This window comes from Parus major, chromosome 3, assembly GCF_001522545.3.
Source record: "Parus major isolate Abel chromosome 3, Parus_major1.1, whole genome shotgun sequence".
Taxonomy (NCBI): domain Eukaryota; kingdom Metazoa; phylum Chordata; class Aves; order Passeriformes; family Paridae; genus Parus; species Parus major.
In genome coordinates this window covers 111,262,525-111,288,661 of record NC_031770.1, presented here as the reverse complement: position 1 = coordinate 111,288,661, position 26,137 = coordinate 111,262,525, and the positions used below count along the sequence as shown (strand labels likewise).

At 48.7% G+C, this 26,137-nt stretch overlaps 1 protein-coding gene across 7 annotated transcripts in view; it reads left to right on the top strand.

Moving 5' to 3' along the window:
* Positions 1-26,137, top strand: part of EXTL3 (exostosin like glycosyltransferase 3) — a 132,591-nt gene that overhangs the window by 88,612 nt on the left and 17,842 nt on the right. For 6 of the 7 annotated variants that reach the window (XM_015622153.3, XM_015622151.3, XM_015622154.3 and 3 more), the window contains one exon: positions 16,807-19,433. In XM_015622153.3, the coding sequence (XP_015477639.1) occupies positions 17,286-19,433 (2,148 nt within the window). In that variant the 5' untranslated portion in view covers positions 16,807-17,285. Of the gene's footprint in view, positions 1-4,900; positions 5,088-16,806; positions 19,434-26,137 lie in introns of those variants that run through there. The other variant, XM_015622155.3, reaches the window with a different exon arrangement.

Below are 26,137 nucleotides of genomic sequence, written 5' to 3'. Positions count from 1 at the left end.
GCAGTTTCTTTGCTCCCAGTGCCCGAGTTCCCAGCTGGGATTGATGAATTCTCCTGAGGTCAGTGGCACACACAGTTTGGACAAGCTCAGTGGCTTCTGGGTCCATCCACAAGAACTGCTGCTGAACAGGAGGATGAGGAATTCAGGTTCTATTTAGCACAGGAATGTATTCTGCTACTTTAAACTGACAGAGGACAGAGTTAGGTTGGATTTTAGGAAGAAATTCTTTACTCAGAAGGTGGTGAGGCCCTGGCACAGGGTGCCCAGAGCAGCTGTGGCTGCCCCTGGATCCCTGGAGGTGTCCAAGGCCAGGTTGGAGCAGCCTGGGATGGTGGAAGTGTCCCTGCCTGTGGCAGGGGGTAGAACTGGATGATCTTTAAGGTCCCTCCCAACCCAAACCATTCTGTGATTCTGTCCGGGGAATGCTTTTTAAATACCACAGGGAAGGGAATTGACATAAATAAGGCAGAATGGGAAAGATGAGACAACTCTTCTAGTGGTTGGGAATGTGAATAAAGTGCATTTTCTGTCTCAGGCAGAAGGATGTGCCTGTTGTGAACGTGTGTGGTTGCCCTCCTCTGGTTGAAAATAGAACAACTCTCCCAAGACTGGAGACTTTTTTTTTGGGGCAGGATTGTTGTGTTTCTTCAGATTGACTTTAAAAAGAGTCAGGATCATTTTAGATGCTGGGAATTGATCAGTGCAACATCTCCTACCCTTCATCTGCAAAGCCACCCTGGGCAAGGAGCTGCAGGAGGAGGAGGACGAGCTGTGCAGAGCCAAGGGATGCACCAAAGCAAGAACCTGTCACCAAACATGGACAAACTGCAGAGGTGGGTGCAGGGCTTGGAGAGGCTGCAAAACACAGCTTGCTGCAAGATGTGGCTCTGAGGAATCTGTCACCAAGGCCTGGTGACCCCACAGCCCTGTGACACCTCAGAACAGGCAGCTGACCCACGCCTGCCGCTCTGCTCGGTGGAGCTGGCTTGAGTTATGCATCAGGCTGAGAATTATGTGACAGATTTAATTAGCAAATCATTTGCTGACCTTCAGTTTTATGAAAATAGTCTAAAAGTGTGTTTATCAGCAGTTCCAGCAGAGAAGCAGAGGCTTAGAGGATTTAAGGGAACTGTATCCAGCACTGGTGATTTCCACTTGGGTGTGTTGGACCATGTCCTTGAAGGCTGCTGATACTAAGTCAGGTAATCCTGGTCAGCAAAAAAACTGACTTGTGCTTTGGGATTTTTTTTTTCCCCATCTGGATCAGGACCAGCAAAGTCAGGGAGATAGCTGTGTGCCTTGCAAGAGTGTCTTAAAGGTGAAACCTTTGCTCTGCTCTTGGAGCCGTTTCAAAATGCGAATCCTAGGAATTATAGATTTTGTCTTCTATGGATTTTGGCAAGGCAGTTGTTGGAGCAGCTGAGAGGGAAATGAACCTGAGAGGAGCTTTTGACTTTGGTGAAACTCAATAGTTACTTTCCAGTAATAGGGAGGCATTAAAAAAAAAAAGCCAAACCTGATGATATCTGCAATTCAGACAGGTTTTTTTCTCCCACTACAGCAAGCAGACAGGATCCAGAGTGGGATGTGCACACCTTGCATGTTGGATGATCCATGGAAGGATTTGGGGAAATGATTGTGTAGTGATTGAGCAGGGTCCTTAAAAGGTTGTCCCTTAAATGTCTTTTAATGCCAGCCCAACCCACTTAACCTCATAGCTTTGCTCTCATGAATGTTTTATTATCTCCTACAAGTATTAAGTCCTACAATGCCACTAAAACACGTTGAATTTTAGTGTGAAAGTGGTGTAAGTGTCTTTAACTGGAGATGTATTCCAGGGGTGAATGTTGGAGGGAGGGAAGCACAGTGTGCTGGAGGCTCCTCGCTGCCACCAGCTCGTACATCCAATGAAAAGTTTACAGAGAGGTTTTTACTATCATCCTTTACAACTTTATCTAGTTCAGATATGTCCAGGAAAGGCTTCCACCTGCTCTCTGGCATTTCTTTGAATTGTAGAACAAACAGGTTTGGAAGGGATCTTTGGAAGTCTCTAATTCAATATCCTGCTTAGGGCAGAGGTGGATGGGATTGCTCAAGGCTTTGTCCAGTTGAGGTTTGGCTGTGCTGGGCTGGAGGCTCTCCAGGCTCCTGTTCCAGTCACTGGTTTTCCTACTGAATATCCACACAGGAGACTGCATCAGAAACCTTGCTGCTGTCACGGTAATCAGCATCTGCCAGGGATGGTTTCAGAAGACAAGTCAGTGAGGTTCAGTTTGCACTTCCTCTTACCCTTGGTGGCCATGGGGATGGATTCCAGGAGGGTTTGCTCCATCCATCCCTGCCCACAGACTTCAGCTGGCAGCAAGGTGTTGCTGTCCTCTTTATTCCAGGTACAAGCTCTCTGCAGGGCGAGTTTGTGCTGTCAAAGTCGATATCGGAAAGTGAGTGCAGGTAACCTTGGCTTCCTCTTGACTTGGCTGCTCACACAAGCTTTCATTGCCTTCTCTAATAAAGCCTTTACAATTGCTTAGAGACGCTTAAAGTCGTTAATGTTTAAATAAAGGGATTAATTTCAGGCCTCCTGCTGCCAAATTTGTGTGTTTGAGTTTTGAGGAAGCTCCTTTTCCCTGGGAGGAGCGAACGGGCTCGGCCCAGTGGCTCCCTTTGATCAGCTGGAACTCGTGCTGGGTTGGACTGGACTCCTCAGCATCAATCTGCACTTGCCAGGCAATGGAAACGATTGAAATGGCTCCTTGAAGAGTAAATTCTGAGGGATCTCAGGGCATGGTGCCTCAACCATGCCCTTTAAACCTGTTCCTGCTGTTGATTTCATTGATGATTGAATTGGTAACATTGAATTTTAACATTTCCATGCCTCTGTTTCCCCCCCCCTATAAATTACTTCTGCCTTCCTTTTGGGTTATTGAGCTTGGTTGACACAGATAAAAATTGTCAAGGTAGGGTGCCGAGCTCACACAAACTATTTTATTTTTAGTGTCTTTTGAAATCTTGGACTTTTTGTTCTCCCTTTTATCTATCTCTTCCTTTTTAATCACACCAAATGGAAATAAATTCAATCACAGCTGGTGCTGGAGAAGAATTATTAGGCCCATCCAGCTGGCTGTCTCGGGGCCAGAGCAGGATTGTTCTCTACGCTGTATTTTCAAAGTATTTTATCTCCTTTAGTCCTGTGTTTGTGGAGTGATGAGCTCCTTTCACTTCTGTCAGCTCCTGCCATCGATCCCAATGGGAAAGGGCTATTTTTAGGTGGCTGTAAGTAAATGGACATCAGGCACTGTGGAGGGGGGACTGGGTTATTTTTGGAAACCCATCAGCAGCCCTTCTGGCAGGTTCCGCTGCGGGATTTGTTTTCGGCTGGGCTGTCTCAGGTTGTGGTATCAGTTCCCAAGGTTGTGAACCTGGTTTTTGGGATGTGATCTGCACTCTGAATGTGGAATTAGCAGCTGCTGGAGATTGTGTTGATGGCATCAGTTTCTGGGATTTAATTCCTCCTAAGCCAGGCTGGATGGGGCCCTGAGCAACCTGACCCAGTGAGTGGCATCCCCTGTGGCAGGGGCTGGAATGAGACCAGCCTTAAGGTCTTTTCCAACCCAAACCAGTCTGGGATTCTGGGATTCTAAACCAGCCTGGCTGGGAGGGATTCAGGGTGGTGGCTGAGCTGGAGGTTTTGGGGCAGAAGATGAGGTTTGGCTTGGGGGCAATGTGGGAAATGCACCTGGAGTGGAGCCAAGCCACGGAGGTGATGTCACAGTTGGAGCCCTCGATGGATGTGCAGATTTGGCATCTGTCAGTGGCCACACAGCAGGTTTTGGGGTGCTCTTGGGAGTTTGGGGTTGTTCTGCTTTGGTGGATTGCAGAAGGGTGATGTTGGTTTTTGCTTGGTCTTTTCTGTAAAGGATTTTATTGTGTGGGGACATGGTTTAGGGTGGGCTTGGCAGCACTGGGTTCTTAGCTGGACTCAGTGATCTCAGAGGGCTTTCCCAACCCTTTATGATTCTGTGATTCCATGATCCCATCATGATTTTGGGACAGCTGTGGCACAGTTTATGTGTGGAGCTGGTGCTGCTTGGAGCCACTGGGCTCTCAGGTTTCCGGGCTGTGGATGTGCAAGTTGGAACGTGGGGGCAACGACCAAATCAACTGTGGAGAGCTCAGCCCGAGCAGAAAACCTCCTAGCCACACATTATCTTCTCTCCCTGCCTCAGCAAAGAACCAAATCTAATTTCAAAGGTCAGAACATGCTCTCACCTGGGTGTTCCCAGCCTTTTTTAGAGTGGTTGAAGGCCATTTCCTAAAATTAGCTGCTGCAGGGGAAAGCTGATACTGGCTCCATATCAGACCCTTTCCAAAGCTCTGGGTGATCATTTACCTGATGGGTTCCTATTGAAACTCATGGGTAAAAAGTAGAAAATGGAAGAAAAACCAGAACTTGATGCTGTTTCCTAACTGGGCAATAAAATCATGTGTGTTTTTGGGCAGCCTCTTCTTGGTTGTTTTTGGTGGTGTTTTTTTTTTTTTGTTTTCCTGAAGCTTTTCCAGGCAGATTAGTGGCCTGCCTTTAGAATCAGACTTATTTTTGTTTTCCTCAAACTTCCTGGTGATCTAAACGTGCTGGGGATCTCTGGGAAAGGGGAACATGTGACTCTGAAGGAGGCTGAAATGGTAAAGCACAGTCAGATCTGCTAAGCAACAGCATTGACACGTTTAAATAAATCTGCTGTTGACTAATATAGAGTGACATATTGAGAGCAATTAAAAAAAAAGGGAAACTAGGCACAAATTTGGGAAATGAGTGGAATGGGAACAGAACAAAGATGTTAGAGAGGACGCTGGATAAAAGAGAGGGAGGGCTGCTCCACAAAAGGAGTGTGCTGGAGAACCAGGGTGTCCATCAGGAAGGGGGAGACAATAGCAGAAGTGCAGATTTGTGCTGAAATTATCCCTTGGCAGTAGGATCCTTGTATTTCTGCTTCCCTGCCAACTCTGCTGGCTGCCAGGATTGGAAAGATTTGTACTGCCTGGTGCAGAGAGGAGCATGTGGTGGGATGTCAGGCAGCTCAGAGAAGGTAAGGTGGCACTTCTTGTTCCCGTGGTGGCTTTGGGACTGTTGTTCCGTTGGATCTGCTGTGATCTGGCTGTGGGTCCTGTCATTCCCAGCCATGTGGATATGTGTGATGCTGGAGAAGGGAGCAGGGACTGAATCAGGAGGGGTTGGGTTTGAAGCTGGTGAAAAGAAATCCTTAAAATGACAGAATGGTTTGTATGGGAAGAAACCTTAAAGCTCATCCCATTCCATCCCCCTGCCATGGGCAGGGACACCTCCCACCATCCCAGGCTGCTCCAAGCCCCATTCCAGCCTGGCCTTGGACACTCCCAGGGGCAGCTTCTCTGGGAAACTTGCAGAGCTCATCTGGGGAAGCTGCAGGAAGCTGTGAAACTCAGTGTTTGGTCTGTTTTTCCTTTCCTTTTTCCCCCCACTTTTTTTTTTACCAGTTCAAACTCTGTACTACTGAATATGTCTGTGATTGATTGCTTCAAAAAAAGGTATTTTGGTGGGCAGCTGCTCTTCTTCAAGGGCTCCTACAACTCCTATCTGTTAATGGTTCGGGGGAAATTGTCCTGAATAAACTGTTCCATGACTGTGATTCATGGTTATTTTACACCAAAGCAGCTGGAAATGAAGAGTGAGGGGCTGAAGTGAACAGATCATTGGCTTGATCTAATACAGCCATCCTAGCACTTCCTTAATATTTTTTTTGGATTCTCTACAGAGGCCAAATTGAGTTGTGAGTTTTTTTGCCCATCTTAATGACTTTGTTCCAGGGCAATGCCTTCGTGTGGCACATTCTCAGCAGAGCTGGGTTTGCCAGCAGCTTTCCCAGCCTCTGGGAATGGCTCCCCTTTTCCTGGCTGGCCATCAGGTGTTTACTCTGGCCACCAGCAGCCTTTGTGCAGTGGGTGGCAATAGAAAACTCACACTCTGGCCAGCCTGGGATGGTGTGAGGCTGAAAGGGAGAGAGCTCTGCTGTCCCTCAGGGAAATTCTCAGAATTTCAGAACCATTCGTGGCTCCAGCCACCGAGATGAGAGTGAGATGGCACAGCTTGAGATGCTGGGGCTGGCTCTTGTGTCCATAATAATTGCTGTGAATGGGCAGGAGAGGCGTTTGTGGATTGCTCATCCATTAGCACCTCTCAGCATCTATTTTCCAAACGGTCCCTGAAGTGAGCTGGAACCAGTTCTGCGAGCTGGAACCGGTCTGATCTTTGGGATGATGGCTGGGAGACAGCAGCTTGTGTTGGAAGCAGTTCCTTCATCTGCATCAGCCTGCTGCTGGCACTCTGGCCCATTTTTCGAGCTGCTCCGAGGATATTTGGCCCCTGTTCCCTACAAAAATAGCTGCTGTGTGTTGGAGATTCCTGCCTGGAGCATTTGGGAGCCAGAGGAGCTCCAGCCTTCCCAAACACCCTCTCTGCTGACATTTGGAGTCCCTCCACCCTGTGCTGTGGGCAGGCAGGAGGGGTTTGCATGCTGAGGGTTCTGTGATCTCTGGAGTGCAGGCTGTAGCCACAATATCCATGGGATATTTTCCCTCCTGGCCCTGGAGTCCCATTTGTGACGTGAACCATCCAAAGCCTGTCCTGAACATCCTGCTGCCAGTCCAGGGAAGCTGTTACACCATTTTACTGGTGTAAACATTTACATTTTTACTCTGCAAAACCTTGGCTTCTTTGAGGTGCTCAGTGACAGCAGCAGTCTCACCCCTCATGGCTGGAACACTTGGACTTGGTGTGATTGCAGCAGACAGATTGCCTCAAAGCCACAAGGTATTCATTGGCTTTCATGTTTGATACCAGTTAATAAAAATTTCCTTAAAAAGACACATTCCTTAGCATTAGATGCTCTTTAGTGTTGTCAGAGGGTTCTAACAAAGCTGGGCTTTGGCATCTGCTCTTACCCATTAGTCTTCCAATAACTGTTGAATCCATCAGCTGTTTGCACTCAGATTTGAGGGATGGAGCTCACCAAAGCAGTAACTCTGTTTAAATGGTCTGAAAACAGGGAACTGAGGCTCTTTATGGGCTACTGGACAGCCCCATGGAAAACTGACAGCATCAAACTGGAAGAATTCAGCTTTGTTTGTGCTGCTGTTCAGCTCATGGGTTCACACCACAGATATTTTTCTCCAAATACCTCACTGAGCATTGCAGGGCCTTTACAAGCACTTGACTAAATTAATAATCATTCCAGCTCCTTCTCCAGCTAAGGGGACACCGTTAGGTTTGGGAGAGCAGCTGGGAAGTGCATTTGGACCAGGCTTTAAGCTTGAAAGGTTTTGGGTTTCAAAGGCATTTCAGAAGCGCTCCCCCAGCTCACACAAGGAGCCATGCTCTGCTGCCTTGGCCTGGAAGGCAGCATGGAAGCTAAAAAATCTATTAGTGAATTTCAATTTACTCAGGATAAATCCTTCCCTGAGGATTGCTCTTGTTCTCTGGAATTACAGGGTTTGGCACAATAACATTTTTTTTCTCCTTAATTTGTCCCTTTTGCACTTTATTTCAGCAAAACTCCATCAGGAGAGAGGTGGAGGGTTCTTTTAGAGCAGGAGATGTGTGCAGGGTGCAGAAGGAGCAGTGAAGCTGTGTGAGAGGGAGGACAGGAGAAGAGACCCAAATGGGATTTGGGCAGCAGGGAAAAACTGGTGAGAGAGGGGGGCAAAGAAAACCATCTCAGCAGCTGCATTTTGGGCGGCCACTCCTGTATCCTGCAGCTGTTCATTAGAAATTCTGTTTATGCCACAGGGAGTTTTGGAGTCTCTGAAGCTGACACAGTTTTAATAGACAAAGACATTTTGAGTGCAGCACATCTGCTCTGGGATGCTAAGGAAGAGGTTCCATGCAGTAGTGCCATTGGTTGAAGCATTTCATCTTGCTTTATTTTTTTATTTTTTTCATTTTAAGGCCTCTCTTTTATCTTAAAAAGTAATTTTTGAGGTCAAAAGAAGTGCTGTGTTTGCTCATTAAGTTTTCAGCCCTTAAACTGAGAGTCCTGCTGTATTCTTGCTAATACCCCTGAGTTCCCAGCCCTGGGAGCAGGCAGAATCACCTCTGGCTTGGAAGGATCCTAAAGCATTTCCCATTTCACCATCACAGAGGTGTGAAGCACAAACACAGGCCTGGGGCAGGAGGGTGCTGCTCCAGAACACAAACCTCCTTTGGTCAATGCTGCATTATTGAATATTTAGTGAGCAGGTCTTAAATTGATCAATTTATTTCTCAGCAGGCTCAATCTTAACCTCAGCTTAACTTTTATAACCTGTGGCTTTCCAAAACCCATCTCATCTCAGCCGGTGATTGAATCCACCTTGTGCAGCAGAGAAGTTAATTCCTTCCTTCACCCCCAGCTCTGGTCAAGTTCCTTGGATCCCCTCCTTGCCTGACCTCTCTCTTAGCCCTGCAATGAACAGAACAGTGTCACTTTGCCCTTCTAACTGCTGTTATTGCTCCATCTGCCCCGCAGCATCTTCGGGATGTTTTCTACCTCCCCGTTTTGGTAGGAGCAGTCTCCACGCTGGATGCAGCTGCTGAGTGGGGTTTGCCATCTCCCATCCTGCCTTTTCCAAGGAATTCTGCCTCTGTCGGTCTTCTCCAGCCAGAAACAGCTTGAGGAGAGCTTTGTTTGTTGTGTTTCTTTCTGACCTGTGGGAGGGAAGCGCTGGGCACCAGTGACAAGACGGAGCACGGCGTGTGTGGAATGATCCGGCGTCCCAAATCCAAGCGGCGGCGCTTTGTAGGGATTTAATTACCGTGGGTTGTGCTATTGCTTCTCCCCTATCATCCACTCTGCTGCTGGTTAATGGCTTCCTTAGGCACACACACAAACCTCATGTGCTGTGTTCTGTCTTTTCTCAGTGTGTTTTCAAGTGTTTGGCCACGTCCTCATCTGCAGGTCCTGTGTAGTGGGGTGTCCTGCAGGGACCTTCACTGGGTTTTGTAGAATGGTTTGGGTGGGAAGGACCTTAAAGCCCATCTCATTCCACTCCCTGCCATGGGCAGGGACACTTCCCACTGTCCCAGGCTGCTCCAAGCCCTGGTTCAGCTTTGCTCAGGATGGAGAAATGGAGATACACTGAGAGCTCCTCTGCTCTGGAGCCAGGCTGGGAGAGCTGGGGGTGCTCACCTGGGGAAGAGAAGGATCCAGGGAGAGCTCAGAGCCCCTTCCAGGGCCTAAAGGGGCTCCAGGAGAGCTGGAGAGGGACTGGGGACAAGGGATGGAGGGACAGGACACAGGGAATGGCTTCCCACTGCCAGAGGGCAGGGATGGATGGGATATTGGGAAGGAATTGTTCCCTGGGAGGGTGGGCAGGCCCTGGCACAGGGTGCCCAGAGAAGCTGTGGCTGTCCCTGGATCCCTGGAAGTGTCCAAGGCCAGGCTGGACAGGGCTTGGAGCATCCTGGGATAGTGGGAGGTGTCCCTGCCCATGGCAGGGGGTGGGATGGGATGGGCTTTAAGGTCTCTTCCCTCCCAAACCATTCTGGGATTTTAATTTTCAGCTTGATTTGCAAGGAACTGTGTGGGATAAAAACCCATCTGCTGTATAAATATGGGTGATCCAGCACATCAGGTAATATAATATTTTTGGTGTGATTGATCAGGCTGTCTGGAACAGAACAGCTCCCATTTAGGTGGTGATGAAGCATCTCCAAAAAGTGCAGAAGGCCCTCAGCTTGAGGCTGTGGGTGGGTGCCCACCCCGTGCATCTGAGAGAGGAGAGAGGAGAGAGGAGCTGGGCACAAGAGCAGGGATAACGTGGGAGCAGGAGAAGGAGCTGTTTCAGGGAGGGAAGGTACATTTGGAGTTGGTTAATTTGGCCATGTGTCACCGAATGTCACCGAACCTCGCTCAGTTGTAGCAGCCGGGGCTCCCAGGTTTCTGTTGGCTTTCCCTGGATGTGAATTCTCAGTGTCCCTGGGTTGTGAGGACTCGGTGCTGAGCTGCCTCCCTGCCCCCTGAGCTGCACAAGAACCCATCTGTGTCATCCCATGTTTGTTAGAGGCCTCTCCATGGAGGTGCTCAGTCTCCAGAACCGTTTCATTCCCTGTGTGTGCAGGAAAGGAACAAACTTCCCATAAAACACACACAGATGGATTCTTTTCCATAGAGACCCACCCTGCAGAGTGAGATGCTGTTAAACATTCTGGGTGTTTCTGTGCTTTTCCAGCAGTATTTCCTTATAACTTACCCAGGACAATGAAACTTTTAAATTTCTGCTTAATTATGACCTGAAGCTTCTGTCAGAGAGCAGAAGCCTGAACCTGCCACGTGGGTATTTCCTGCTGTGGAAGCAGCAACGAGGGTGTTTTAGGGAGGTGAGAGAGGCTTGTGGTTTTGCCTTGGGGAAAATAACGTGCCTGAGCTGTCTAGGGCTGGAAACCACAAAGAATACCAAGGATTTGAGTTGTCTCCTGGAGTTCAGTGTTTGGGAAACCAGCCCTCTCTTCCTGCCTGGAATTGACCTCCTCGTGCTTCTCTCGTGTGCCGAGGAGCGCCCGGCTCTTGGCTGTGGTTTAACCTCAAGAGAGTTCTTGTTCATTAATTACTTCAAGGTAAAAGCAAAGAGAGGCTTTGCTTCCTCCCACACCTAATTTATCCCTTTTAGGAGCGAGTAAAAGCTTGTGCTGCTGCATCCTGGAGCATCCTTGCTTTGATTCCCACGTCCCAAAATATCTTCAGCTCTCCATAACTGGGAATGTGGCGGGCACTACAACATCAGCCACGGTGGCTGGAGGGATTTTCCAGCTTTCTTGGAAAACTCTGCCCTGTGGCCACTTGCTCTGAGCTTTGGAGAGGAGAGGGGTGAACTTTGCATCCAGGATTTTCTGCCACTCCATCCCACAGGACACAGAAGGATTTACTCCTAAGCTGGATGTTCCTTTGAGCAGAGAAGTGCTTTTATACAGCCTGGAAGAACAAATAAAACACTGTGACTGGTTTATCACCAGAAAACAACACTAAATAATAAATTTAAGAGCTAAAAGCTCTATATGTAAAGCAGATTTCACAATGCATTATGCCAAAAGCAGAAAGGCACTGGAGAAGGAAACCACTGGAAGAAGGCAGGCTGGGGAGATGGATGATCTTGCAGACAGGACGAGGAGATGTGGAGTGAATCCCAAGCTGGCTTCTTGTGCAAGTTGTTTCTCTGCACCTCCATTACCTGATCTCTAAAAACAGGATGTGTTTTCCCTGTCTCCAGGATTTGATCAGAGTAAAGGAGTGTTTGTGAAGCACTCAGCTGAGCTCGGCCGAGGAGAGGGGACAGCTGAGGGCAGAGCTCAGGAACCAGTGAGCACCTGGGGGAGAGATTTCTGTATTTCCTCAACTCTGAGCATCTCCTGGAGCACAACCTTGTCCCAGAGCCCAGATGGGAACACAGAGCTGAGAGCTCAGTTATTCACTTGTCTGCCTTGAAGCGTTTGACATCACCTTTGCTTTGTGGAGAGAGAGAGGGAGGGATGGAGGCCTGGGGGTGCCTGATTTCCCCTGGGTGCTGGAGAGAGGCAGTGTCAGAGCTGGGGGCAGGCCCAGGACATCTTAACTCCAGTTTTCTCCTCAGTTTCTGAATTGCTGCCCCCTGGGAGCCTGGACACAGAGCCACACAATCATTTAGCTGGGAATGTCAGGATGTCTCTGAGCATTCTCCAGCGAGTTTTGGATATCTGTTGGCCTCACATCCTCTTTCACATCCTATTTAAAACTTCCCCTGAGCCCTCCTAACTCCTGCAGGATGATGTTTTGTTCCCTTTCAAACAGCTGAACCCTCTCTGTTGCCACCAGACCTGGTGTGGTGTAAACCAAGCCATGATCCAAAGCCCCAAAATTCTACCTGCTCCTCGCCAGGTGTTGATCTTGTTGGCTCTTCCTGGTTTTTCCCTCGTTCATTCCCTGCAGCTGGGAGGACAGAGGAGAACTATAACTTTTTAATTTGTTTTGTTTCTTATTCCTCTCTTTCTTGATTCTGCTGCTGTGCTTCTTCTGCACTTTTTTTTTTCTCTCCTGGATTTCTCAGTCTCCTCTGAGCTGAGCTCCTTGGGGATCCTCCTTCACGGGGAGTCCCACTTACTACAGTTCTCAGGACAAAAACTCTAAATCCTATTAGGATCTTGTTTCTCCTGTTTATTTGGATGTTATCACAAAACTGGGCAGATTTCTCCAGGCTTTCTGCACAAGTTCAGTTCACTGCAACCTGGATCATTTCTTTCTGATGGCTCAGAATGGCCTTGTGGCTCACTTTGGCTTTGAAGGCACAAAATGGCCCTGAACTACGCAGTTTTTTTATCTTTATACTCATTCTTATCCAATTAACAATAGACACATAAATAATTTTTCTTAATGACCCAATGACCCATCACCTGTGTGCTGCACTGTGACATTTTCTGTCCAATCACTCACTATCACCCAAAAACCTCAAGAAGAAGAACATGAAGAAGAAAGAAGAAGGAAAAGAAACAACACCCTAAATTCTCCATCTTGTCTTCTGCTTTCTAAACTGTTTTAAACTCTAAACTTTAACTTTTTCACCCTTAAGAAAACTCTCAAATCTACACACATTTTTAGCTTTTCTATCTAACTTCAGCAGTTGTTTTCTATGTATTCCTATGAAAACATGCTCATAAATTTCATGTTATATGAAATTCAGTGTTGTTCTGGATCTCAGAGCTGAGCAACGCTCAGACTCCAGCAGAGAACATCGTTTGTGTGCCGTGGTGACAGGAGTGAGCGCCCTTCTTCCCCAGGAACTTGAGGTGGAAAACTCAAAATTCCTCAGGTGCCACTTCTGAAGCCACTGCTTTCCTCAGCACATGTGGTTTCCTGCTTTTCCAGAGTGAGCACATGGAGGGGCTCCTGGAGCATTTTTCCAGGATTGCTTTACCCCACACACGTCCATGTGGATGAGGAACAGGGCTGGGAGCACGTCTGGCTTTGCATGGAGCTGCGAACGTGCAGAATGCTCCTTTGGTTTGGATAAAAACTGCCTAAAGCCAGGGATGCAGTTTATCCCTGGAATTTCCAGATGACAGGACCTTTCAGCTGCGCAGATCTCAGCCTGGGAGAATTGCTGTGAGCTCTGGAGATGGTACAAATCCCTCGGGATGATCCCTAAGGCTGCTGCATGCGAAGCATTTCAGAGTGAATTTTCCACCTGCTCCTTTGAAGGATCTGCTCCCAACCAACTGTACCTTAAAGCACACACCTGATAGATTTATTCTCCTTGTTCAGCTGCTCCTGTTCCCAATGTGATTGGGAGATTTGGGATGTAATCCTTCCCTTTGAGAGCATTAGGAAATAGAAAGTTATCATTGCTGAAGGGTTGTTTGGGGTTTGTTTTCTTCCACTACAGCCTGTTCTGAAGGGGAGAATTCACTGTAATTTTTTTGTAATTTAGTTTTATGCTGAGAAAGGAGCAGTGTTTCTCTATTTTATAGGGAGATTGATAACAGAGGTGTAAGCAGGGAGGAGTAGGTATGCTCAAGTCTTTGAACATCTGCAGAGCAATGGCTCCATAAACACAGTCATGGATCAGACCAGCCAGGTAATTTCTAAAAATGCAAAATGAGGGAGAACCTGAGGTATTCCCATAACTTCACTGGCACAGGAGCTGAGGAAAGCTGGGAATGCAGCCCAAGCTTTGACAACGTGCTCTGAGCAGCTGAGACACGTGGGAGAAGGAACTGCAAACCTGTCGTGCCTGAGAATTCTGTCAGGTGGGCATTTGGGAAGAGGCTCTGGGATTTATTGATCTGATCTCCTGAGAGCTCTTTCTGTGTGTAATTAGCTCCATCAGGCAGCAAAATTGTGCTATAATATCAGCAAGAGTTTTCAGAGTGGAGCTTGGTAAGTTTAAAGGACTTAAATAGTACTTGGAGCGAGAGGGATAAGTTGGCTGGAAAGCCCAGCAGCTATCCTGCTTCTCCTCCTCCCAAATTTCCTTTTGGGAACGATGGGAATCAGCTTTGGCTTTCTCCCCAGGGTTGATAAACACAGCCCTGAAGTCTCTCTTGATGAAACCACAGATTGGGTTTTTACTTTGTTTTTTTTTTTATAAGTCCTAATGGCAATGTGTCACAACCTCAGGCTCTATTGAGTTGATGAGGAATAAAATCTTAATAGTGAAGAAGAGTCCAGGAGTGTGTCTAAAGTGCTCATTTTATCACCAGCACATATTTCATCCTGACAGTTCATACTTTTAACTAATCCCAAGCCACGTGTGGTGCATTTTAAATCCCTCCTCAGCCTGCTCTGGTCTTTCCCATGTGGTGTTTTCCAGGACAGCAACAGAGTCACACTGGCAACCTCAGACTGGGGAGCATATGGAGATTTTGAATTCACAACCCAGATTTTGAGGCAAGAAGGATGAATTTTGTTCTGTGTCAAGGAAGGGAAGGAGCAGAGGAGCCCCTGGGGGCATTAGGTGACAGAACAGCTGCTGAGGGTCAGGCGTGGGGTGATGGATTTGGCTTTTCAGTTGCCATTTTGGGGAGTCCAGTTTGTCATTTTATTACCATTTATAAATGGGCAATATAACCACAAAGGAGTGAGATTTTGATGCAATCTTACCTTTGGGGCTGCAGTTTTTTCTGACCAGCCCAATGAATCCATGTGGCCACATTCATGATCCCTCATTTCTGTGCTGCCTCAACAACCCTGCAGCTTTTGACCCCACTTACCCCATTGCATCCCCAAACAAAAATAAAACCCAGCAAAGCTTTGTTAAACTGATTTTTAGTTTCTGTGGTGTTCAAGTGGGTGTGTGCTTTGGCATTTCCCTCAGGAAAAGCATTATTAGGGCAGCTCATCTCCTGGCCAGCTGTTTGCAGAAAACTGGTTGCAACTGGAGGATCTTTGCAGCCCCTTTGAAACCAGGCTGAAATAGCAGGGACTGGCACACACACAGGGCTCGAGCTTCACTTCCTGCACAGGGCCTGAAAAGGTGGGGGAGAGAAAAAAAAATAAAATCAAATAATTAAAAAAAAGTATAAATAAATAAATAGAAAATTTAAAAAATAAAAGCTTTTTAAAAATGAATATTATTATTATTTTTGCCTTCAGTTGCATGTTGGTGCCTGCTAAAATCCTGCTGCTGGGCAGAGCTGTCCCAGAGGCTGGAGCCTCCCATCTGCCCACAGCCATGTGCTGCCAAGATCCAAGAAAGCTGATTTAGCCTTTTGCTGACTTTTTAGCCCCTTTATCCTCCTGCCTTTCCGAGATTTACGCCACTGCTGTTTGCCAATGTCGCAAATTTGAAATCTGCCTTAGTTTTAAGTGTTTGTGCTGCTTTGCAACTGGGTTGTGGGTCACATTGGTGGGGGGCATGGAAATCCCATTTAATCATGGGGTGTTATCTCAGTGGCAACAAATGGCTGTGTAACAATAGGCCTGAGGATTTTGCTTTATTAGCCCACATATTTCCCTTCCTCATGATGATTTTTCATGGTTAAAATCAAATTTCCCCTCTATTTTCTCTGACGTTCTCTTGAGTACAACACTGAAAATTCCTCCTGACTTCTCTCTGCTGCATTAAGGTGAACTTTTTTTGCTTTGGCCCATTTCCAGATCTATCTTTCAGCTGAGATTTGCTTCCTCACCTTCTTTCTGGGAATTCTTGATGAGGAGATGAGAGGGGTATTAAATAGATTTAGTGAAAAATGACCGTCACCAGCGTGGATTACTTTCTTCTAATTAAAAATTGAAACGGAAATGAATGAGCTTCTCTTGAGGCCGTGCAGGAGCTGCTGCTAAGCCCAGCTCTATTCATCAGTGGTGTGGCAAGTCCAGTGTATGAAAGAATATCCCAGAAACTTCAGTACCTTGGAGGATGCCAATAAAAGGGGAGATTTTCTAGTGACAGCATATTGATGTGGCCTAGATTTAAATATTGGCCTAGAGCTGAGTCGGAGCTGAATTTCATAGAATCACAGAATGGTTTGGGTGGGAAAGGACCTTAAAACTCACCCAGTTCCACCCTGTGCCATGGGCAGGGACACCTCCCACTATCCCAGGTTGCTCCAAACCATGTCCAGCCTGGCCTTGGACACTTCCAGGGATCCAGGGGCAGCCACAGCTTCTCTGGGCACCCTGTGCCAGGGCCTCCCCACCCTCACAGGGAAGAATTTGTCACAAGATGTTCCCAATAGATCCAAACTTCAGCATCTTCACTCTGATGTGTGGTGTAGAATTTTCCAGTGTTGACCAGAAATTCCCTCATACGCAGCCATCCAGTTCATCGTAACCAACACAAGCATGTTCCCTTTAAACTTTCTCATGCAGTGAATCAAAATTTTCCAGCAGGAAATGAAAGCAAAACACTTCATCTAAAAATTCCTCATCAGCTCTAGTCACCAGAGCAGAACAATGGCGATTACACTCAGTTATGCAGTCCAAATTCCCAGCGCTGCTGCGTCCCGGGATCACAGCAGGGAGAGCAGGTGTACGTCAACGCCTCTGCTTGGGATGAGAGGAGAGAGAGGGGGCCTTGCAGGTGGGAAAAACAGAGATCCACGCCCAGGGCTGAATAGGCTGTGTGGTCTGGAGCTTCCCTACACAGCCCTAGAGCGCCTGGAGAAAGCTGTGTGTCCACATCTCATGGATCCCATCACCTCCTCAGGTGACACCCCAGAGCTTGTTCCTTTGAGAGAGGACAATTGCTTTTAAATTTAACCATGTCTTGGGTCACTCTTGGGTCGTTTTGGTTGTGTTGCCTGACTGTGTGATTGTTCTCTTGTAGGAATGGCAGAGCTTCACCCTCCCAGCAGCGATGAGAGAGACTGACAGCGCTACGAGTCCCTTCTGGCTCCTTCTGCACCACGGCTGCCGCCTTTGCATATTCATCGGATGGTAATGCAGGATGTCGGCAGCAGCGGCAGAGTTTGGCTTGGTCCCACTGCGTTCTCCTTCTGCCGGTTGCGACTCTGAATCACCATGACAACGCTGTGACACTTCCAGCAAAGGTTGCCTGCGGACCAAGGGTGGGCTGGGGGTGGGTGAGAAGGTCAATGACCGAGTCTAACGGGATCAGAAGTTGCGCCTGCAGCAAAACGACCGTGGAAGAGCCGCCGGCACGGCAAGAAGATGAAATTCCCCTTCCATTGGCTGCTCGTTAAGCAGGCACAATAACATTTCCCTTGGAGAGACTCGCTATAAAAACTCCTTTGGTTATGGCTACTGATCCAACGTGAGATTGTGCGCGCGGCGGCTTTGGAACTCATGACTGGCTATACGATGTTGCGCAATGGGGGAGTGGGGAACGGAGGCCAGCCGTGGGTGTTGAGGTGGTCCAGTCGGATCCGGCTCACCTGGCTCAGCTTCACCCTCTTCGTCATCCTCGTTTTCTTCCCCCTCATTGCCCACTACTACCTGACCACCATCGACGACGCGGACGATGCCGGCAAGCGCATCTTCGGCCCCCGCACCGGCAACGAGCTGTGCGAGGTGAAGCACGTGCAGGACCTGTGCCGCATCCGCGAGTCGGTCAGCGAGGAGCTGCTCCAGCTCGAGGCCAAGCGGCAGGAGCTCAACAGCGAGATCGCCAAGCTCAACTTGAAGATCGAGGCCTGCAAGAAGAGCATTGAAAATGCCAAGCAGGACCTGCTGCAGCTGAAGAACGTCATCAGTCAGACTGAGCATTCCTACAAAGAGCTGATGGCTCAGAACCAGCCCAAGCTCTCGTTGCCCATCCGGCTGCTGCCAGACAAGGACGATGCGACCTTCCCCCTGCCAAAATCCAACAGGAACTGCAGGCTGCACAACTGCTTTGACTACTCACGCTGCCCGCTGACGTCTGGCTTTCCAGTCTATGTCTACAACAGTGACGATTACCCTTTTGGTAGCTCCTTAGACCCTTTAATTAAACAGGCCTTTGAGGCGACTGTCAGAACTAACGTTTATGTTACTGAAAATGCAAATATTGCTTGTGTGTATATAATTTTAGTGGGGGAAATGCAAGAGCCCGTAATGCCAAAACCTACTGAACTAGAGCAACAGTTGCACTCTTTGCCGTACTGGAGGACTGATGGACACAACCATCTCATCATCAATCTGTCGAGGAAGTCGGAAACTCAGAACTTCATTTACAACATCAGCACGGGGCGCGCCATGATCGCCCAGTCCACCTTTTACGACGCCCAGTATCGACCGGGGTTTGACATCGTGGTGTCACCTCTGGTCCACGCCATGTCCGAGCCCAACTTCCTAGAAATCCCGCCCCAGGTGCCGGTCAAGCGTAAGTACCTGTTCAGTTTCCAGGGGGAGAAGATCGAGTCTCTCCGCTCCAGCTTGCAGGAGGTTCGCTCTTTCGAAGAGGAGATCGAAGGCAACGCCCCGGCCGACTACGACGACCGGATCATCACCACCTTGAAGGCTGTTCAGGACAGCAAGCTGGACTTTGTTCTGGTGGAGTTCACGTGTAAGAACCAGCCTAAGGCGAGTCTGCCCACTGAGTGGGCTCTGTGTGGAGAAAGGGAAGACAGACTAGAGCTACTGAAGCTTTCTACTTTTGCACTGATCATCACCCCCGGGGACACCCGTTTAGTGATCTCCGCCGGGTGTACCATGAGACTGTTTGAGGCTCTGGAGGTCGGGGCCATCCCGGTGGTTCTCGGGGAGCAGGTTCAGCTACCCTACAACGACGTGATCCGGTGGAACGAGGCAGCCTTAATTATACCAAAGCCACGTATCACAGAAGTGCACTTTCTTCTGAGAAGCATTTCTGACAACGATCTCCTTGCCATGAGGAGGCAGGGCCGCTTCTTGTGGGAGACCTACTTCTCCACCTCCGACAACGTCTTCAGCACAGTCTTAGCTATCATAAGGACTCGAATCCAAATCCCCGCTGCTCCTATCCGAGAGGAACCCGCCGTGGAGATCCCCCACCGGTCTGGCAAAGCTGCTGGTACAGACCCCAACATGGCAGACAATGGTGACCTGGACTTGGGGCCTGTGGAAACGGAACCACCCTACGCCTCTCCCAAATATCTCCGCAATTTCACCCTCACCGCAATGGATATCTACAGGAATTGGAATTCTGCCCCGGGGCCTTTCCACCTCTTCCCCTACACTCCCTTCGACCCCGTTTTACCATCAGAAGCAAAATTTTTGGGGTCTGGGACTGGATTTCGACCAATTGGTGGAGGAGCGGGTGGCTCTGGGAAGGAGTTCCAGGCTGCTTTGGGTGGCAACGTCCCGCGGGAGCAGTTCACGGTGGTGATGTTGACTTACGAGCGGGAGGAAGTGTTGATGAACTCCCTAGAAAGGCTCAATGGTCTCCCCTACTTAAATAAAGTTGTGGTGGTGTGGAACTCTCCCAAGCTTCCCTCCGAGGATCTCTTGTGGCCAGACATTGGTGTCCCAATCATGGTAAGACAGATGTAGCTACAACGGGCTTGCTCGTGGCGGGGTTTGCATGGTGCAGTCGGCTGTGTCAGCTCATCTTCAGTCCTGGGGGATGGTTGAAGGTGTCTTGTAGCTTTTTTGGATACTTCCATCAGTGGAGAAAAACAGGTATTTAGCACTTAGAGAATGCAAATTGTGTTTGAGGAGCCTAATGTGAATTTTGATGCTTAAAGCTAAAGATTGTTGCTCGCTGGAAATCTTTGCTTGGGCTCTTTAAGTGCCTCCCTGTGAGGACAGTTGACACCTTATAAATACCTAAGTAGTAACTGTTTCTGCACTTTGCCAGATGAATTTTTTATTAAAACAAAAGAGGGATCCACTGAATTAGTGTCGGCTGCCAAGACCTCAAAACTCATCTCTCACTTTGTGTTACGAGGGATGGCAGAGAAGGAATTACGAGCCAAGGCTGACGTGACCGTGAGAGCTTCCATGCTCCCAAGGTTGGAGCTGACTTTTGCATATATTTGGATTGATTATTTTTTTCCCCCCCGGCCAAACTGAAGAAGTGACACCTTCAAATGCCAACACTCATTTTCAGACCCATGCAAATGTACTCACTTGGACATTGACTTGTAAGGAGTTTATTCTCCCCAGATTTTTATTTATTTTAGGACTTCCTTGTCATCCCAGCATAACTTTCTTCATTGTTAGCAATCAAAATCAAATATAAATCTCTCCTCATAAAGAGAGCGAGGGCGCAGAGCCACTAACAAGAACGAGCACTGAGTGCTCCGAATCTGGTTGTGTTTAGAGGACAAATGGAAGGATAATGCCTTACAAATTAGGGAAGGGAAAAATAAAAGAGGGAGATGGTACTTAAATACACAAACTGCGTGTGGTTTATGTGACAGGACGCTACTGAGCTTAATAGCAATGCGAGCTTTATGCTGCATGCAAAGAGATTCATTGATTTAATATTTCGTTTTATTATTATTGTGATGAATAAATCCTTCTGCTCACATTTAAAAACCCTTATGGTCCGGGAACAATGAGGAGAGAAAATTGCTTGGATAATTGCGAAATAATCTTTCACATTAGTCCTTTTGAACCTGTGAATTCTACAAAATCTTTGCATTGTGTCTGCCGAAAAACTGCATCCTCCTTTGGAGCGGAGATTGTTCTCCTTGGAGCTGCTAATGGGTGTTATTTGTGAAAGAAAAATGCATTTCTCTTGATGGAAGATAATGGCTTTTTGTACCTGGCCCTCATCTGAACATCTGTTGTGCTGGAGCCCTGCTGGTTTTTTGGGGACTTGACACACACGAGGTGCTTTGTGTCACCTTCGAGCTGGGGGAGATGTGGGGAATGTTGGGAACCGTGTGGTTCCAGAGGAGGGAATTGTCCTGTGTCTGCTTTGGGATGGTGACACTGTGGAGTGGCAGAGAGCTTCTGCCAGGTCCTTCCTGAAGGGACGTTGGTCTGATAACAGCGTTGCTTTCTTCCCGTTTTTCTAAATCCCAGTTTTTAGAAGAGCCCAAATCTGGGATTTCTCCCAGGAGGGTTAACCCTGAGCAGCCCCCAGGCATTTCCACCCCCTGACGTGCCTGCTGGTGAGCCCATCTCCAGTGGGTGTTTAATCCTGCTGGGAGTTTGTACCATTCATCTACCAGGATGGTTTGGTGTGGCAATGATGGAAAACTTCCCTGGGCTTCATCAGGCAGTGAGAAATGCCAAGGTCTGCTCTGGAAAAGGGTGACGAGGACTTTGGGAGCAGAGTGAGGCTCTGAGCCTTGCTGGCTGAGATGTGGGATGTGGGATCAGCAGGAGACTCAAGCCAGTGGCAAAAGAAAGTGAGGAGCTGTGATTCTGATTTCCTTACGAGATAAAAAAAAACCTCTTTTGATGGGGAATATCCAATTCTCTCAGATCTGGCAGTGGTGCTTTATCTCTGTGTAACAAATACATTCCCAGTGACTTTGGGATGCAAGGAATTGCTCCATGTTCAGGTCCCAAAGCACAGAGCTTTCCAGGGAAACCTGGGGGGAGAAAAGAAGGGGATGAGGGTGGATTTGGGTTGTGATTGATGTGGGTCCAGGCACCACCTGACTCCGAGGAGCAGCAGCAGCAGCACACGTGTGTGCCAGCATGATCCAGGATCAAAGCACCTAAAGCCAGAAGGTTTTTGAAGAAAATCCAGCATCAGAAAGATGTGGACTTGTGGGAGTGAGTCCAGAGGGGGCCACGGAGCTGCTCTGAGAGCTGGAGCCCCTCTGGAGCCAGGCTGGGAGAGCTGGGGGTGCTCACCTGGAGAAGAGAAGAGAAGGATGCAGGGAGAGCTCAGAGCCCCTTCCAGGGCCTAAAGGGGCTCCAGGAGAGCTGGAGAGGGACTGGGGACAAGGGATGGAGGGACAGGACACAGGGAATGGCTCCCCAGGGCCAGGGGGCGGGGTTGATGGGATATTGGGAAGGAATTGTTGGCTGTGAGGGTGGGGAGGCCCTGGCACAGGGTGCCCAGAGAAGCTGTGGCTGCCCCTGGATCCCTGGCAGTGTCCAAGGCCAGGCTGGACAGGGCTTGGAGCAGCCTGGGATAGTGGGAGGTGTCCCTGCCCATGGCAGGGGGTGGAATGGGATGGGCTTTAAGGTCTCTTCCCTCCCAAACCATTCTGGGATTTTTATTTTCAGCTTGATTTGCAAAGAACTGGGTGGGATAAAAACCCATCTGCTGTATAAATATCCCTGGCAGTATCCAAGGCCAGGCTGGACAGGGCTTGGATCTACCTGGGGTGGTGGAAGGTGTCCCTGCCCGTGGCAGAGGTTGGCATGGGATGATCTTTCAGGTCCCTTCAACCCAAAACATTTTATCATTTTTTGTAAATTACATGCTAATGAGACAAGGCAATGTGTGTAGCAGGCTAAAGAGCCTTTGGAAGCCAAACAAAGTCCTAAATGCCACCAGGGCCTGCTGGTGCAAGATCTCTTGCTGGTGCAGGAGATGTGTGGCTCTGTGCTAGCAGAATGCCCCAAAGGAGATTTGGACTTCTCCCTCCTCCATGTGTTGACCTTATTTATTGATGATTTATTGCAAACATGATTTGCAAACTGCACTGCTTGGCTGTGATTTGGGGGTTGTCCTCCCAAGCAGATTTCTTTTCCCTGGTGGGCTGGGAATTAATCAAGAGCTGAGCTCAAAGCTGCATTGGAACTTGGAATCTTTTTGTGGATAAAGAGATAAACAGGGCTACAGAATATATTTGATTTTTTAAAAAGACTTTGGCTTAAATATAGATGGCATGATTTCCTAAAACATCAGTAAGATTCCTAAGCTGCACAGGATTCTGATCAAATATTCTGTCCCTGTCCCCCAGCCTGAAGTGAGTAGGTGGAAATCCAACGTAATGTGAAGTTGTTTGTAGTCACTCAGGGCTGCCCCTGGAACAGATGTAGGCACTTCACCCTCACATTTAAAGCTGTAAAAACTCTTCCCATCTCACGTTAATCAGTACTGCAGCAAAACCCAAAGGCTGTGAATGAGAAATCCTGTTTGTGTAAGCTCAAAAACTGACTTTTCCCCAAGTGTTTGTATCTCTAGCACTGCCTAAGGAGAACTCTCCAGGACAGAAGGAGTGTGACTGTTCCAGCAGCCACATCACAGCCACTGCTGAACTTCTTTTTGTTGCCCAGAGAAGCTGTGGCTGCCCCAGGATCCCTGGAAGTGCCCAAGGCCAGGCTGGCTGGGGTTTGGAGCAGCCTGGGATGTCCTTGCCCATGGCAGGGGGTTGGACTGGGTGAGCTTTAAGGTCCTTTCCCACCCAAACCATTCTGGCATTCTGTGATTTGGGGCTGAACCTTACTCAGCCCAAAGCATTATTTTCACAAGCTCTGCTCACATTCTAAGAAGTGGCAGCCTGAACTTGCAGCTCCTCTCCCTCTGCTGGCTTTATGAAGGCCCTCAGTGGCTGGAAAAGCCCTGCAGCAGTTTGGTTTCTCCTCCTGCTCGGGGCTGAGATGAGCTGGGAGTGCTGGAGGCATCTCTGAGCACTTAGGCTGGGTTCAGTGCCAGCCCCTGTGGCTGCCAGCAGTGACTAATCCCTTCCTTCAGCTTTGTTCCAGAATAAGTCGCTGCCTTTGATCCCTGCAGCCACTTCCAGTGGTGTAACATCCTTTGCTGCTGGCCTGGTGGCTGGCTGAGAGGGCTGATTCCATTTAGCTGCTTGTTTAAAAAGGAATCATCTGTGGAAAAGGGCTAATCCGGGGCTGCAGACCCGTTTGGCTGCACTCGGGTCCCCTGACATGGCATTTAATAATCGGGGCAGGGAACGCTGTCCTGACTTTCCCTGCTCTTTGGGCTGTGTAAATGTGCTGTGCTGAGCTGGCTCTCAAGCTCAGATGCCTGAGGTTTGCACGTTGTTTCCAGCAGAAGGACTCAAAGGGGTTTTTGATATCTCCATTTTAAGGAGCACAGCAGGATCTGTAGGTGATGCTTCTGGCTAAGAGGAGGAGGACAGGAGCTGCTCAGGCTGGTGGCCTTGGTGGCAGAATGAGCTTCTCTGCTCATCCTTCAGCAAGCAGCTGGATCCTCGAGCTTGGTTTTGTGATGAGAGCAGCACCAACCTTCCAAACTCAGCAGCAGCTGGAGATTCTCTGCAGTGGTGTGTGCGACCCAGAGCGAGATCATCACGCTGTCCGGGAGTTAAAAAACAGAATAAAACCTCCATGCTGATCAACACCACCACTTCAGTTGATGCTTTTCCTTCCTGGGAGCTTTGCCTAAATACCAGCTCAGGGTCTGGTAATTCAGCATTTACCAAACTCTTCCTTGGTGGTGTCACTTGTGCTATTCTGGGCCAACTCACCTGCAGAAACTCTTGGGTGAGTCCCAGGTTTATCCTGCTTTTCCCTGCCTTACATTGACCCACAGCTCTTGTGTTCCAAATCAGGAAAACCCCAACTCTGCTTTGAGGTCCTGGATTGCATATGGGAGTGGAGAACTCCAGGTTTACTTCCAGAAGGAGCAATTCACACAAAATCAGCCGAGAAAATCCCTGTTTCTTAGCAGCGAGTCACTTCCCACAGGAGATCTGCCCCATCCCTGGGCTGAGCAGTCTGTATTCAGTGCACCAGCGTTTCCAGCAGTGTGTCCCAGGTTTGTGAGCTCAGTTTCTCCACGAGAGCAGTTTCAGAAGGCAGGGAGATGTTCCACAGAAGCGCCTGGGTGCTGCTGTCAGGTTTGCAGCACCACCTGCTGCCCGCGGAGCCAGCTGAGCTCTGAAATCCCCGTGAGTTTTGCCATCTCCATATGTGTTTTTTCTGTTGTGTAGCAGCAGAGGAAGGAACAAATTTGCTGCTTAGTTTACCTGCAAATCCTAAAATCCAGATGCTTGTCACTGCAGGGCCCGAGCAAAGGTGCAGCCATGCGTGAACGCGGGATGATAATGGAACAAGCAGCGCCGACTCCTCGGAATTTGCACTCGGAATATTAACTCCAGCTCCCTCACAGTCCTCCTGCTACTGCCTAGACCCAGCCCTTCATTCTTCCCCGTGGCATGTGCTGGTTTGTGATGGCTTTCCCACTGATAAAACCTTCCTGTAGCCCCAGCTCTCCGAATCCCCTTAGCTCAGGATGCAGCTAATGGGGTCAGTGAACAGAAGGAAGCGTGTTTGGGGCATTGGAAAGGAAAATCAAGGGAGGGAAGCATCCTTGCACGCTGCTGGAGACATAATTGGGTGGGTTTTGTCACCCTGAAGGTGTCACAGGGGCCAGTCCCCCGTGCTGGAGCCATTAAACCACCACAAAAGCTGCCTGTGGGTCTCAAACGCTCCCTGTTTGGAGCAGCTCTGTCACAACTGCTGGGGGACAAAAGCAGCACGACGGGACTCGGCACCAGGGGCAGTGCAGCAGCAAAACCCACTCTGATTTCCCAGGGCTGCAATCCTGCTGCTTTTAGGGTTTGTATTGTGACCTGTTTAAATACCAACAGAATACCAAATTATTCCATAATAATTTGGGGGGGAATGGAGTGTGTTGGGTGCGTTTTCTCTCTTTTTCCCTTTTGTTTCCACCTACTTTTCATCCTCTGTGACTTTGTGACTTTATTATGATGGAACTGAGTGTTGACATCCACTTCACTGCAAGCCATGCCCTTCTCCCCATAAAGTCCCAGAGCCTGGATATCTGCATTTCCTTTCTTCCCAGGCTTTTATCTGTCCTGGTGGAGCAGTTCTGCTGTGTGAAGCCATTTGATTCTGCATTCTGCACAGGCTGCCTTATTTGTGAAGACAGCCTTGTCTCCCAGAGTGGCCATAACTTGATGCTGTGCCACAAGACAAGGATGGATCCCCCGGCACAGGAGGGAAAGGAGCGAGCAGGACTCGCCAAAGTCGGGAATTTGGGTATTAAATAGAAAGGGAAAAAAGAAAACCTGTGTTTTCTGGAACAGGAAGGACCTTGTGGGGCATTGGGACATCAAAGAGGCAGCTGTGAGGGACATGAGGAGGTTACAGAGAGGAAGGTACCTCTGGATATGAGGTTAGAGAAAGAGATGAGAAGCAGGAGAAAGGATTTTTTAATCACTGCTTGCTGCTGCGTGTCTGATGTAGCTCCCAGATGCCTCCCCAAGCTCTGTGGATCGATCAGCAAAGGCATTGCAGCTCTCAAGGAGAAGGTGATGATTTACTCCCAAGTTTTGGCATGGGCTGGCAGCAGCAGCCACCCCCTGGACAATCCCCCT